Source organism: Siniperca chuatsi, linkage group LG18, assembly GCF_020085105.1.
Source record: "Siniperca chuatsi isolate FFG_IHB_CAS linkage group LG18, ASM2008510v1, whole genome shotgun sequence".
In the NCBI taxonomy this organism is placed as follows: Eukaryota; Metazoa; Chordata; class Actinopteri; order Centrarchiformes; family Sinipercidae; genus Siniperca; species Siniperca chuatsi.
In genome coordinates, this window is record NC_058059.1 from 5,778,896 (window position 1) to 5,795,473 (window position 16,578).

Consider the following 16,578-nt stretch of genomic DNA (forward strand, 5'->3'; position numbering starts at 1 on the left):
GGAACAAACCTTTAACAGCATCAGAAAACATTAAATACTTGTATTGTCTAGTGTTTGTCCTGTATTAAATGACCTGTCAATCAATTCAAGAGTGAAAGCAGGTAGATTTTTTGTAGTGGTTTTATCATACCCTTGAGACTCAAATGAGCAAAACATTAGTGGCAGAATAGTGTTATATAATAGAATTTAAAATCCTTCTTTCTCCTCACCTACAAAGCTCTTAATGGTCAGGCACCATTGTATCTTAAAGAGCTCATAATACCTTATTACCCCACTAGAACACTGCGCTCCCAGACACTGCAGGGTTACTTGTGGTTCCAAGAGTCTTCAAAAGTAGAATGGGAGCCAGAGCCTTCAGTTATCAAGCTCCTCTCCTGTGGAATCAGGTCCCAGTTTGGGTTCGGGAGGCAGACACCATCTCCACATTTAAGAGTAGGCTTTCCTCTTTGATAAAGCTTATAGTTAGGGCGGGTGAGTCCTGAACCATTCCTTAGTTATGCTGCTATAGGCCTAGACTGCCGAGAGACTTCCCATGATGCACTGAGCTCCTCTCTCCTCCTCTCCCTCTCCATCTGTATGCATTCTTATGCCATTAATGCGGTTCCCCGGTTCCTGCTTGACAACTGCTACTACAATTGTCATTATTATTCCTATCACTATAATTCCTATTATTATTACTTTATTAATATTACCACTACCATTACATTATTATTATTTTAAAATTCTAGGTGGAATTTGCATTCCACCGCTTTCTCTCTCAACCCAACCAGCAGCAGCGGATGGCCGCCCACCCTGAGTCTGGATCTGCCTGAGGTTTCTGCCTGTTAAAAGGAAGTTTTTTCTTGCCACTGTCGCCAAATGCTTGCTCGTGGTGGGATTTGTTGGGTCTCTGTAAATGATATTATAAAGAGTACGGTCTAGACCTGCTATATAGGAAAAGTTATGAATTGGCGCTATATAAATAAAATTTAATTGAATTGAGGCCATTTGATAGATGTGCTGGTCTCTCTTTAAATGCACAGAATGTACAATGTCTGCATTTAAAATGGCCATCCAGTCAGTTTTGGGTTGGGATTTCAGGTTTTTACTAATATTGCTGCTTGGGTAAACAGCTAAGATTCATGGAGGAGAGGTAGAAGAATGAAAAATAGCCGATATTAACAGTAAGTTTGGATGTGTTCTCTGCAGTTTTTGAAATAGTGCCATTTATCATGTCCATGTTCGTTTCCTTGACCAGGCGTGGTAACCACAAATGGATAGAATAAGGACAGGTCCTCAACTCTCCAGTGCAACTGTGGCAGGGTCATCAATAACTGTAAAAAAGAGAAAAAAGAAAACTGTAGGAAAAGATGCTGTTTCTGTTTTGGTATCTAATGGTCTGTGTAAAATTAACTGTCAGGCAGGTATATCGCAATGGGAACTGTTTCTATGTGAATCACATACCACCCCTGTCTGTACAAACAGCCCACATCACACCTTCTTGACAGCTGAAACTATTCATGCTCATATCTGTTAAATCTGCAGCACGAGCTGTGAGTTTGCCAGTTTTTATCTGGGCACTGGTTGGTATGAGGATATGGTCCCTTTACTTACCAGAACATACACAAAACATTTTTTGCCAGATTACTGTGACAAGGACATGAGTACATCATTATACCGGCAGGCTGCATTAGTCTCAGAACAATGCAGTGCCTTGATTACACAACATTTTATACTCCAGTATTTAAGCTTTACTTTAAATGAAAGTGTCCTGCAGCGTGATTAGGCTGCTTGTACTCTCACAAATTCTCAAAAACACCTTAATAATCACTTTTTGTATTATCTCTGCAGAGTACATTTCAAGCCTTAAATATAAATCCATCCCTAGTGGCAAATAATTTTTCTTAGATTCAAAGAAACAAGATTGAAGATTATGTCACACTCTCTATGCAAATCAGTGACAGTTAGAAAATCAGCACTGACTCACTCATTTGCCTTCCTTCACAGACATGAAAATCTTAGCTAGGCATTTAACTGTTGTCTAACCTATTGCTGCATACAATATGGTTATGCATACATTACAGAGAGAGGTCTGACTCATTGCTAGAATACTGGGAAAGAAAAACATTCACACACAAACAATTCAGCCAGCATTGTAAAACAGGACCCAGTCATCTTCTTAGCTTGTTACTTCACATATATCAACTATCAAAGTCCCTAGTACAACCTGTTCTCCAGGGTGTCTTTTGACCAATCAATGGCCTGTCTCTGTATACAAACCATGACACTCCTCAACAATATCTGTGGCATTTGACACCCAGGTGCATTATGTGCAGACTTACACTTGTAATTTTGAGTGTTTGCCATTCTAAGAAGTCAAATTATCTGGAAAACAGTCAGTGTTTGATAGCCCACATTGTATAAGAGGACCATTATGTGTTTGAGTCAAAGAGGTATTTATCTTGCTTATCAGAGATGTCACCTGATAAGTCATGTCACTGCTGACCTCAATAGGTGCATAGAACAGTTTGTGAAGTCATTGTTCGTAATTGCTTTTACCATGATAAACTCACCAAAAAGACCAAACAAGAAATTTGACCCAAATATGTAATTACAACTTGTTAACAAAGCCTGAATCACAGAGATCTACAATATAAAAAACCCCCACAGTACTTCCACAGTAATTGTGACATGATTTGACTAAGCAGTTAACACTTTATACTTCTACTAATATCAAACAGACTGAAATGGCATTCAATATGCAATACTTAAATACTTACAAGATCCTAATTCTCATGAAACTGTCAGATATTACTAAGAATTCATCTCTCACATAGCTATCGCCTTCGTTGACATATTTTGTCCATTTAAATGTTGACAGAAAAATATGCATTGAAAATATACATGCTTATCTGAAGTATGTGGGCAGGAATTTGCATGTTCAACGCTTTTTGTTGGGCTGGGAGGGTCAAATTCAGACAGACATTTTTGTTTGTCTCTTGTAAAGTCTTAATTTTCATGCCTCGGAGTCTTACAATGCAAGCCTTGTTAGGCCGTCACAACAAACATGTGATTATGTGTGTCATGGTGAGCATTAGGAGAGGATTTTGTATTTAATACACCAGGAGAAAGTAAATCGTATTGGCAAATTCATGCAGAGGTAAACAGTGAATGGTGGAGGGAGTGTCTGTTGTGGCAGAAAGCCTACCTTTCCTTGTAGTAGGAAGAGAGCAAAATGCGGATCTCAACAGATAAATCTGGAACCACAAAACCCTCTCTCGGGGAGGAGGGTGTTACTGGAAAAGAAGAGGAAGAAAAATGTACTGTTTAAAAGAGATCAAACTCTAAAATCAAATATTTTAAATATCTTCCTTTGTGACACCCTTTGAAACATTTCCTCGATGAGTCATTGATAACGGGGAATTCAGAGAGAAATTCATATTTGCTTTTGCTGCATTATATTGTCCTCTCTTCCTTCTAAGAGTTTGTTTCTCACTGCTTGCCTTAAGGGTTAGAATGTTCTTTTAAAAAAGGACATTTTGTTATTCAAACAACACACCCACATTTTAGGTGCCAACATTTTTGTTCCCCTTGGTTCCTGCTATAGAGTATAGCTGTATCTTTTCTAATCAGCATGACTGATGTTTTTGTCAGCAGGTGTTGGATATAATGCACCTATTCATGTTGACAGTGTCTGGCTTGTTGTCTCATGTCATTGTTTGGCAGCATTATTTATCTCTTTTAGATCCTGCTATTTTCTCAAACCTGTTTGTCTACTTTTAGGCCAAGCGTCACTCAGACAAATGAGGCATTACATTTCACCAGAATTCCTGACAGGGAGGGACTCCTTGACAACAAATAATGTTATTACAGTACATTACAGTAGATTTTTTCTTATTTCTTCCTACTGTTCGAAGCAGCAATTATTACAGTATAATTACAGTATTTCTTTAATTTCCACATGAAATGGAAATCAATTAGCAGACTCATGAAACTTGCTTGGGTTGTGCAGTCAGTCACATTGAAAATTAAGTCTGCATTAAGTAGTCATTCTTTTTATATTTACAAAGGATCACATGACTACTTGTGTGTGAAAGGGGTCACTAGTCGACTCTGTATTTCCCCCCAGGCCCAGGAGCACGTCATTGTTATGGTTTTACGGCCCGCAACTTCACTGTTTTCAATCTCACTGCCTTCATAAGCATAGTTATTGTGCAGCTTTGAGTTTTGAGCGAATAACAGCAGACAGACATTAGTGACTACCTGGTGAATATAGTGGAGCATTTAGCAGCTAAAGAGATATTTCCCTCAGGGGTTATTGGTGAGCAAAACAGAGCTAAAAGTAGAGTGAATAATGGACTTAGATTTGTAAGGTGGACACAAACACGACTCCAAATGGATGCTAATGTAGCTCAGTATCTGCTGGATGTGTAACTAGGCAACTGCTTGCTAACAAATTCACCATATCAACTTAAAAGGTGATAATATGTCATGTTTACAGCTTGTTTTTGCTGCTTTAATGTATCAGTTATGCAGTTTATGTGCAGATTGATTTGAAAAGTCTTCACTGCATTTTTAATGTCACAGTAAAAGCAGACTTGTTTTTTGCTGTGATAGATTACACAACTGTAGCAAGATTCAAGAGTCTTCAAATTGATTTTAATTCGTACAGAAATGGATGAAAACAAATGAAGGGAAATGAAGGAAAAAAATACATTACAATTTAACACAGACCCATTTTTTGCAAAATGATGAACTGTGATGTAAGTAATCCAGCAAAACCACTGATAAGGTCCTTAAAGGTTTCCTGTGTTACACTACCTATTTCATGGTATAGAGATCCCTGCTTCACTGTAATGGGTTTCCTGGAGCTCGGCATTTCAATCTTCGTGAGGTGATCACAACACTGCTTCCACTGGCCTGCAACAAATAATATAAGCAGTGATTTTCAAAGCACATGAATGGTGAAGCTTCTGTCAGCAATTGATTTACTATCAGCTTCTGTCTCTCTGCAAATAAGCTGTTTTCAGTGGTTGGCAAGCTGGCAGTATCTCAATACTTGTATCAGCCTGACAATCTGTGACAATACATACAGTACAGACATACCTGTTGTACCACGTACCAGACAGCTCTAGGTATAGATGTCGGTATGATAGCTTTCAATGTGTTCTCAGTATTCAAACATAAATCTTGATGACCTAATTATCAGAATAATTATTTGTGTTTGTGCTATGCTGCTGTCATCGAGTCAAATTTGTGCTCCTACAGACTTAAACCTAACTGAGCAACAACAATTCCCTTGGCTTCACAAGACAAACAGCCTGAATGAGTGCTGCAAGCAGGCGGCTGTAAATATTAAGAAGTCATCTAAATGTTATCAAGGATGATGACAAACCAAAACAAAGCTCCCATACACCCCAGAAATAACCCTTTTAATTAAAAAGGAATTCAAATTAAGGAGCACTGTAACGGGAAATGTATTCACTGTCCTACAAGATCAGATCGTCTTTGCACACCTGTACACAGATAGGTGTGTAGAAGAATAACTGATGAGTAAAAATACCAAGATTTAGCTCCCACACGTCATTTATAAATGCCTGAGGAAGGTCGCCGTACTGAAACAACTGAATGCATCTAGACTTGGTGTGCTGTGCCATTTTTCCTGTACTTTGCAGTTTGCACTGAGGACATATGGATCATTTTTTTCCAAAGTAAAATGATAAGTGCAAAGACAGTCAAACGGTAAACAAAAGATTGCTGACAAACAAACACACCCCTGTACACACCAAGAAGTGGCACATCACCACGTTCACTTATTCAAACAATATTGCTGTGATACCAGGTTCAAAGACACATTCTCAAGCCTGTTCTCTCTGTACAGAAAGAGAAAGTAAACTGATTTTGAAAACAAATTATATATCCATTTTACCACAAAATAATTGCACAAAATTCAATTGCTCCCTGCAAACACTCTCTTATTAAAGAAGATTCATTGCATATCTTAATTCTCAGAAATGCACTGAGGCATAAAGAAGCTACAATAATAGCCTTGAGTTGCACAGTATCTAATTCATGTTGCATTAGCAGGCTTAGGGACACATTTTTGATGCAGGCACCTAAGAGACTTGAATAAATAAGAGAAATGAATGAAAGAAAAGCAAAGTTTTTCCATGTCTGTTTAGATGCAAAGCATCAGCATGAACCTGTCTTCTCTCTCTTTCTCCCACTTACTGTAATTATTCAAAGGTTTGGAAGGGGGCTCCTACAAGACTTAAAGTAAATGTTGATGGCATAATGTATTCCACAATGTAAAGATTAAGTGTCTGGATAAAGAAACATTGGGAAAAGTAAACTGCTCAACTGAAAATGTACAGTCAATATTAGACCTATATCCTCTTATAAGCTTGAGACAAAGATCTGGTAGAAGTTACACAACCATATTGTTGTTTAAGGTGTGTGCGCAATAAAAACTTATTTGGTGTTTGGTAATTACCTACCAGTCTTTTGGATTCACACAGTTGGCTTAGTCAATCATATTTGCTTGTTTAACAGCACTGAAACCAATTTTGAACAAATCTTTCTCTGATCATGATATTGTCTGCATGGACTTTGCAAGTTCCTGAAAGGGAGGACATGCAAGGCAGAACAATAGAACTCTGCCTCTATACCCCACATGGGAACACACAGGCATTTACATTTGCTATGTATATTAATAATACTATCAGAGAAAACTGCAATATTGAAGGAGAAAATGTTCACATTAAGGAGATGATAACTTACAGTGACTGTATAATTTAATCAGGCAGGGTGACAATTTTCTCAAGTTACTGTTGTCTGTATAAAATTGTGGGCACATAAGACTACATAATTATACTTAGGCTCTCAAGAATATAATTGTGTCTTGAATTCTATTACTCAACACGTCCCCCACCTTCTTCCCCAAATCTTAACAGTTATGTCAGGATTTTGCTCAAAGATCTAGCGTGTGCTGTTCTGCTCCCACCTTTTTTTTAATTCAGCAATTATCATTCAGCGTGTGATTGCTACATGCTATTGTCTGTAAACAGGCTGATGGTATGTGGAGCAATTTAAGAACTATGATAATGGCCCGTGGGTACAAGACAAGAAGTACCTCAGTACTGTGATACTCGTAATATCTCTGTACCTTAATTTATGTCTTCATCACTTTATCACTGTGCTGTATTTGACCTTTATCAAAATAGCATTGTCAGTTTAAAGCAGTCATCTGACAGATACTGTACAATTATTAAAAGAGACTGGGCATGGCGGCTTTCTGAATCAATTAAATGAAAACTGTGATTACTTACTATGTGTCATCTGGATCATGCATTTGCATGCATTTGCTGACCTATAATATTTTACTCTCATAACTTCTCATCTCATAGCTTCTAATTCTAAAATGATGCATTTGTTTTTATTATAAATCTAATTGTATGTATGTATGTATCTATTCATTCCGATGAATGTGCTTCTTGTACCTAATATAGCTGACATATGTCATATGCATGTGTATATGTTTAAGCACATTATAAAAGAATGATTTTATAGAGTGATGGGGTAGTTATGATACGTATCAATATTTATATTGTTTTTAAGATTAATATTATGGGGGAGGAAGGGCTTGCTCTTCTTAATAATAGTGGCTACAATCAATTTACAATTTTTATCACATGACTGTGTATGTAAAAGTTGTCGCTCGTAGTGATGATCCTACAATTAATTATCACCCGATTCTGCAGTTTTAATGTATTTCAGCTCATTGTTTTGACGACCCGCAAATTTACTGTTTTGGTTCACTCTCACCACTCTTATGAGTTTAATGTTCAGGGGCAGAAGGTAGATGTTTTCGTCAAACAAGTAGTAAAACCCAGCAAACACAACCTGCCTAGCACCAAATGGCAGACACACAAAGTTAGCGACTAACTGGTGAACATAGTTGATATTAACCTCAGGAGTTGGTGGAGACCACAAACAGAGCTGAAAGAAGAGTGAATATTGGACTTACATTCATCAGGTGCCCTGGAAACACAATTCCAAATGTCCTTCTGTGTCTGTTGGATGTATAAGTAGGCAACTGTATGCTAAGTTGGCCATATTAACTTAAAAGGTGATGTCAGTGTTTTGTTTACAGCTTATTTCCGCTGCCCCTAAGTGGCCAAAAAAATCAGCCATTGCAGGTTTAAGACTACTCTTTAGTATGCCTGCCAAATCCCCAATGAACCAGTTTGTTCATACAGGTTGTAGTGCCAGAGTTCCAACAAACACAACTGGCAGTGTTCATGGGTGGGAAGCCAGATAGGGATTACATCAGTTACATGCAGAACAGCAAGACATGATGCTAGTAATTATTTGCCAATATATATATAATTTGCTGCTCTGCAAAATTTAGTGGAATCCAAATCAAGTTTGTAGAAAAAGTAAAACGTCTGCTGCCACTGCCACATTGTCTAATGATGGTGCTGAATGTAGAATTGCATGTACATGAGAAAACTACTAATTCATCGGCTGTATGACTCGAAGTGGCCCTGTCACTTTTAGCATTGTTACAATATACACAATTAGAAGACTCTGGAATGTCTCAATACAAGGCTGTACAAAATGAGTTCTGGCTGGAACATCAAGATAATGTTCGGGTGTCACCATAATCAAAGTTGGGAACAACACTCCCTCTATGACTCTTTTCTAGTGTACAATATGTAGAACTGCTTTTACTGTCCTACTTCAGAAGACGTCACATATTGCATGTTGTCTGTAAGTTTATCCCTGGTGCCAGGTTAATGAATATTGTATATTCATACTTCAACACAGACTTCTGAGTTTTCATCATTGAGTTAATACTACACAAGTACAGTATGTCACACATGCAGGTTATTGCGTCTATTAATTTGAGAACTATGTAACTTTACATGCAACATTGGGGAGGGAGCGATGAAGGATACATTAAATAATCCTATAATCTGTCACCTGTCTATAGATAAATAGATCATTCAATTGTGTTCATGTTCACCAGACGTGGAAGTACAGATCTCACTCAGACAAAAGACAAATTTTCTTTGTGACACATTATTCATAAAATGGTACTTCCCACTGATTCCCACAAACATGTTATAAAAGAATGCCATCTTGCAGGTATCAGCAGGTATATTTTGTGTCCTTTTAAAATACAAACACAAAGCCTGATAAACATCCCTTCCACCATTTCCAGGCATGGAGACTTGGCTGAGTTTGAGTCAAGGCTGTAATCAAGAACAGTTTGTTTCAGTTCAGTTTGTTGTTGTCTACTCTTTTAAATTAAGTTATGATTATAACTCTGCTCAGCTGTGTTTTGTAGTTGCAAAAACAGCCAATCATTTAAAGAAAAATGGAGATGTTGCATGTTGTGACTTTGATGTAACAGTATTACTTGCAGTGTGGTCTTGCCAAACTACTAAGATTCAAGACTGAGACAAATGAAGTTAAAATGTACAGTATGCAACTGCTCTAGTTGACGTGGGAAAGTTAAAGCCTCTTGTAAAACTTTAGTGACTCCCTGGACAAGAGGTCTGAACCGGCAACTGCAGTCTGTTGCACTTTTGATGACATTAGACAAGCATGTGCTGTCTGGTAGCAAACTCTGAAGGGTCTACATCACCATTAAAAGCATCTGGTAAGTCCATTGTGTTGGAAACATCCAAATTGGTCTCTCATTTCACTTTCTTCTTCAATTGCTGTCTCCGAGTTCTGAATTAGTTTTTTGACAAAATACATCTGGTCTAATTTTTGGTATACATCAGCATGATCAAGAGAAGATGGAATGATCAAGATAGCGCCAAAAGAAGCTCTAGTGAAAGTTCAGTTCACTAAAATAACAAAATAATAATAAAAAAAATAACAATAAAAAAATGGAAAGTTCTTCCCCACCCCTCATCCCATTCTCTAATAAAACTAACCTACCCACTCTAGGCTCTGAGAGGGCTTAAAAGCCGCGCTCTTACAGTATTAAAAAGGTGTTGGTTGTGTGCACACCCTGTACTTGTTAGTGCAACTCAGATCAGGGTTTGCCAAAACACTTTCTAATTAATGGTGACATTAAAGCAATGACTTCTTCCTTGGCACACGGCCTAAATTCACTCATGATTTCACTGAAAGAAAAACAGGGGATAAAACGTCCTTATTTTCATTTTCAGTCAAACCTGTCCCCAGCCTGCGAAAATATACTCTCAGCAGCTTTGCTAGTAGCTAGTGGTAGCAACAGGACTGTATAAGTGCTCTTGGGGTTAAAATATAAATTTTGTTCATCCAGGCCTCACTCAAGTTATAGATGTGTTGCCAGAGGGCCTCGGTCAAGCGCTGCGTGTCTTCAGGTGTGTGTGTGGTCAGCGTGTAGGTTACACCCTCTCCTTGAGGCTGTGAACTGATGTATATACTCTGGCAATGGACAGGATCTCTCTCTGACACACAGACAAGGGTATCCTGACAGAAAAACACACACATAATCATTTTCACATCTAGTTATTCAGACTAGGTTGGATTTTTGCTTGAATACACATGGCAAAGTACCAAAGTAGTGTTTTCTTAGAAAGGTAGCCACAATGCTTTGGTAGACATACTGAGATATTAATAGCTGACATGTCTATTGACAAAATAATCATAACAGCTTTAACAGAAGGTTGAAAGAAGCTCATGGTAAATCTGCTGCTGACAGAAACATCCTTTTACAAATATATCAGCTGACTATGTTTGAATATGACACTACAGACCATTTTACTTTTAAACTATGTCATATACCATTAGGTAGTTTAATCTAATGGTTCTTAACCTAGGGGTCGGGCCCACACAAGACAAATCTGAGATGTCATGATATGATTAATTACTTCTGCAACACAAATCTGTATTCATTTTTTGGCCTTTTCTCAAGTCTTAGCTTTTTTGTGAAATAATAGATCATTTAAATGACTCAATCTGAGAAGTTTAGAGGGGAAATCACTGATAACATCTGATAAACATCTGAAAAATGTGACAAGAGGCACCAAGTAGATACTGCCTTTTTTGTAAGGGGACACAAGCCACAAAGGTTGGGAACCACTTTAATATACTGTATGACAATGTGTTGCATTTTATAAGCTTATCCAATGTTTTTTTATTTAAAATCTTACTAGGTAACTACTAACTACAGCTGTCAGTAACATAGTAAACCTAGTAATAACCTAGTAAAGTTCAAGTACCACAGAAGCAGCAGTAATACTAGTAAAATACTTGAGTAATTGTACTAAATTACTTTCCACCACTGGATTTCCACTGTTCTTTTGTTGTGTGTAATAAGGTGTAAGTGTGAATCACTGTCTTCATATCTGTAGTATGATGGTCAAAGCATTTCTCAAATGCAATAGGGTACTATTTAGTTTGGGATTAACTGACATTTTAAAATTATAGACTATATAACATCTAACAGAGTGACAGGCATGAATCTGGTTGAAAGTGCATAAAATATCTTTAGATGCTCACCATTACAAGGGTTTACTCTCCTAGGAAATTATTCATTAATTAACCAGTGCACTCTGGTGGCCTTGGCATGTTATTGTAATCAACATGGACAAAATCGTAAATGAATCCATCTCTTTATTCATGAGACTGTGCTCATTTAGAACCTACCTTTTTGATGGGGATTACAAGTAATGGCTTGTCCTCAGACTCCAGGTCTTCTTGACTCTGATAGCAGAGGAGACTTTGCCCCCTGAGGATGCCATAGACATTTTCCCAGCAATTAAGGTCCTCTCCAAGCTGAATGAGAGCAGGGAGTAAAGTGATACAGTAAATTATAATGTGATGCAATATTAAAAAAAATAATAATCACAAGGCCGGTTAATATATGAAAATCTAGTCACCTTAACCTTGAGTTGGCCACTTATGGCTGGCTGAATCATGCACAGAGGCTGAGCAACTAGGCGGCAGCACATATTGCCATACAGAGGCAACCAGAATGGACTATCCTCTGGAAAAATAAAGAGATTAGGGATTCATTTTCAGGAGGAGAGGAGATGAGAGGAGAGGACTTGTAATTCACCTGTTGCTGCTAGTGACAAATCATGCGTCTTGAAACCTTCCTGGACGTGTTCAATTATCAGTGTTGTGTGAGCCAGCAGATGATACTTAGGCCCCCTTCAAACAGAAAGCATTGGACAAAATCAATCTTTATTTTTCCAGGTGACACTCGGTTATAAAATATTCCACTTTAGTGTGTGTTTGGAGAATTGTCATCCTCACAGTGCAGACAGATCAAGAGATAAAGGCGGTGACACACTTCTAGGTCGTACATCTCCTCCACTGGAAATGGATCCACAAACAGCTGCAGAGTCAAACGCAGCACGGATTTTTTTCCCCGAGGAGCATCCCAGGGAGCCCCCCAGACGGCTCACTCTCCTGGGTCCTAGAGCGCCTGGGGAGAAATCCTCAACCGCACAACTGCTGTACAACTCAACACGAAGTTGGAACCCTGGATCTACCTCGTTGCTGGAAACACACGGACACATTTATACAAAGACGTATAAAATGTCTTTAAAGTGTGGCTGGACAAAAACTGAACCTCTAAAAAACAACTCAAAACAGGTGACTTACAATATGATTGTGTCTTCAAAACAGATGTCTGTTAAAGTCCTGTCTACCATCACCAGACCAGTGTCATGGATCTCTGTGCCACACTGAAGCAGGCAGAACACAGCGCAGGAATGTAGCTCTGCAAGTAAAAAGAGGAAAAATTTGCTATATATTTGTTTATTTCCTGTCATGAAATACACTCAGGCAAGTCTTGTACCAGAGAGGGTTGGCAATAATCTCAGTCTTTTCAGTGCACTTTTATAAACGTCACCATAATAATATCTGGCAAAAGGACTAGGCATTATGGTGAGGTTAACATGCAATCAAGCTCTTTATTTTTTAATAAATTTTCTCTTTCAATCCATATAATGGATCAATTCAGACATTCACATTAGAGCAATCAGTTCTATTGATTACACCATTCTGACTCACCTCCTTTATTTTTGAAGTACTCTGAGTCTTTCCACATCAGTGGGATTCGCAGGTCTGCAAATTATAAAGTTAGAAACAAAAGTCAGGTTCAAGTATTTAGAGTAGAGTAGTAGAGTTTGTGGCAAGATATTTTGTTAACACTCACCTGAAAGGGCTAACTTTCCCAAACATGGCACTATACCTTCAGATGGCCTGCAGTAAAAGACATATAGATCATCTATCCAACTATTCATACATAGATACTGAACAGTATAGTACAGTACATACAGTACAGTACAGTATGTACACGGGAAAGACAAAATAACAGGAACACTAATGCAATCTGGTACAACAGCACAAATTACAGCCTCAAGAAGAAAAACAAATAGGTGAACAAAATTGAACATTTAATGTTTCACAAAGATATTTGTATTCTATTGTATCATATTGTATTTCATCAAAATGTTAAGTATCCACAATGTCCACCATTACATGTACAAAGCCTATGCTTGTAAATCCATCCATAAACTCCATCTGACCTGTGTCCCACTCTCTGTAGGATTTGAGCTTTCCTCAACTTCTGTAGTTGGCTGAGCAAGGCCAGAATGCGGGCATTGCAGGTTAGCAGGCTCTTAGAGGCCTCCAGGGCCTGCTCTCTTCTGGAACAAGCAGCTAGTAGCTTACTGGCCCCCTCCCGCATTCGCACCTCCCTCTCAATCTTCTTCAGCACCTCATCGTCCTGTTCAAGATACGTTGAAAAAAACAAACATTCTTTTAATCAGAACTATCAATATTCATATTTTTTCGACTAAAAAGAAAGACAGCTTAGAGTGCTTGGAAGCTGGTACTGAGAATTATCTGACTTACAGGAACCAGAGTCAAACAGTCAAAGTATGAGTACACTGCATTTTTAGCCACGCTGGTGGCTTGGTTTCAGTCGGTCCACCACTTTGGTCCAAATTGAAATATCTCAACAACTACTGGATGGATTGCCATGAAATTTGGTACAGATATCCATGGTCCCCAGAGGATGAATCCTAATTACTTTAGTGATCGACTCACTTTTCATCCAGCACAACCAGTAGGCCCAAATTTTCAGTTGTCTAGTGAAACAACTCAACATCTACCAGAAGGATTGGCACTAAATTTTGCACATGGTTTCCAGACAATGTACCCTAAAGACTGACCCCCTGACATTTCTTAACACCACCATGTGGTTTTGAGCATGTTAGCATGCTGACATTACCATTTAGCTCAGAGCACCACTGTACCTAAGTACAGCTTCATGGAGCTGCTAGCAGGCTGTTGACTCTTAGTATTGTTATTTGATGTGTCATGTGAGGGAATGTGATTAGTAATTTCCAGTTGTTGAAGATATACAGTAATAAAACTGACACTACTTTATATCAGGTGGTAGTCACTATTATCAGCCGTCTAACTTTCAAACACTCTGCTGATCCTTCTGCAACAGGCTTCAAACACACTGATCCAGACCTGTTACATAAGAGCCCAGGACCCATGGGGTGACAGTGTTAAATTAGTACATTACATTAATCCCTGGATATAGTCCAGCTGTCAGAGCCCCAAGACTAATCTGATATCAGGTGAGTTGGATCACAAAGCAACGACAAGGTGCATGTTGTTGGAATTTACTTCCCCACACTAGACTTTGTATTTTCTGGAACAACAGATTTTGTTATTCTTTGATGGGTTAAAAAAAACAACAATACTATATATATATATATATAGAGCAATGGAAAAACCCTTCCGAACTCCACCTGCAGTAGATGGAATTCTTTGATGGAAATCTTTATTGATAATCCACTTTTTAGCATGTTTCCTAATGTGCTTTTTATCATTCATTATGTGTATTGTCATGATAAGAGCTTTTTTTTGTCTTAGACGAATGTGTGATTTTGCTAGATTTTTTATTAGACTTGAATACATTGTGGTCCTCTGAATCAGTGAGTGGATGCACTTCTGTTAATGTTATATAAGATTTTTAGACTTGTTTCACAATGGACATCATTACATAGTGTGACTTGTTGGCTAATGCCACAATCTTGGGAAGTCTTTTGAGGTTTACCATGCATTAACAAGCCATACATATTAAATGAAGCACAGCTTTAGGGATCAGAAGGTTGTTGCATAATTCAGTCATGTTTTCTGAGCCTAACCCATTTTGATATGTTGTGTTTTTGTTCTGAATAGATCCCAAATAATTACATAACATGTAGTTCACTCAACTGGTTTAGCTATGAAATATAACCTTTTTTAAAAGAAAATTACAGGTAATTGTCATTTTACATGGTAGCAAAAATTATCGGCTGATCAAAAATCTTGAGTGATTTTTACTTTAACATTACGGTTCGTTAATGGATGCCCTTTCAATACATATACTGTGTTTCTGTGAAAAATAATATAGTTGATCACAATAAATGTGCATCATCATCAGTTTCCACTGTGCCCTTGATACTATTTGAAAGGTATTGTAATATACAAATAAACCATTGAAGGTTGTTGCTACCGTTAACAAAAACCAAACCAAACCAAACATAATCATACATACATTCCTGTACTGAACGCCAACATAAAATGTAAATATTTCTAAAATCCTATTCTTTCACTAACCTGGGTGTTATCATTCATGTTTCTTCTCTGCAGTGCCTTAGAGGTCTGTTCCAGTCTCTGTGCAGTGAGTGGACTGACTTATCTCACAGCTGACTGAAAGAGTGTTAGAGTGGACCTGCAGACAGAGCAGTTAGTTACTCAACAGAAAGATCAAAACAGTCTTAAGCCTCACTACAAGAGGTTGCAACATGAGGGATTAGTCTTTTATTCCGTCATCACATACAACTATGAATGCCTAAATATACAGTGATTCACAAGAGCACTATATTATATTTACAGTATCTTAAAACACAAATTCATTAAAAGCAGCAGACATTTATTTAGGCTTAGAAAAACAATAAAGTAAGGGTAGTTACTCTAAAATGTAATTTCTATTTAACTGTAATAAAATGTATTAACTTTTAACACCACAAAACATAGAGGACTTGAGTTTCTTGAGCTTATATAAATGTGTACCAAAATGGAAAGTACTTAATAAAATAAAACAATTTTAGTTCATAAGTAAAGGGGGTTGACCCATTATGATAAACACCCTGTACATGTCTATGCAATCCAATCCTGAAACAGATTTACTACCAGTGAGAAGCTTATAATGTTCCCTTGTGACTGAGTCAGACGACTACACGTTGGTACAGTGAATAACTGGATTGCATTATTGTATGATGTAATATTGTCCCCTTACTGTGCCTCAGAATGCAACTTCCTTCTGTGGTGCTCACTTTGCCCTTGAACACAGGATTTTGATACTTCAGAGGTGATGTAAACATTCAAAGCAGTTTGTCATGTGCTGTTCATCAAGGCCAGCCAGACACACATTTCAGTCCCATATGAGTTCTGTCAAAGAGGATCTACCTCATAGCAACAGGGGGAGTAATGTCACAACCATGCATCAGTATCCAAAATTGCATGACATGTCTTAATGGCTGGAGGCGACCATCGCCCTACTAGCAATATGTTCATAAT

The 16,578-nt window shown here is 37.9% G+C and overlaps 1 protein-coding gene across 2 annotated transcripts; it reads right to left on the minus strand.

The window, feature by feature from the left end:
• Window positions 1-859: 859 nt before the first annotated feature.
• Window positions 860-16,574, minus strand: LOC122865476 (rhotekin-like). 2 transcript variants are annotated; one of them, XM_044173943.1, is made up of 13 exons: window positions 15,616-16,574; window positions 13,524-13,723; window positions 13,151-13,197; window positions 13,006-13,059; window positions 12,595-12,712; window positions 12,244-12,489; window positions 12,044-12,138; window positions 11,865-11,971; window positions 11,632-11,760; window positions 10,290-10,452; window positions 4,801-4,899; window positions 3,188-3,275; window positions 860-1,313 (listed from the first exon to the last, which is right to left on the minus strand). In XM_044173943.1, exons 1-13 carry the CDS (start codon window positions 15,631-15,633, stop codon window positions 1,307-1,309), a joined length of 1,371 nt encoding a protein of 456 aa, XP_044029878.1. In that variant the 5' UTR covers window positions 15,634-16,574; the 3' UTR covers window positions 860-1,306. The 2 variants fall into 2 exon arrangements, with proteins under 2 accessions (XP_044029878.1, XP_044029876.1); XM_044173941.1 differs by lacking the exons at window positions 860-1,313; window positions 3,188-3,275 and having other exon boundaries at window positions 4,617-4,899.
• Between the last annotated feature and the right edge of the window lie 4 nt (window positions 16,575-16,578).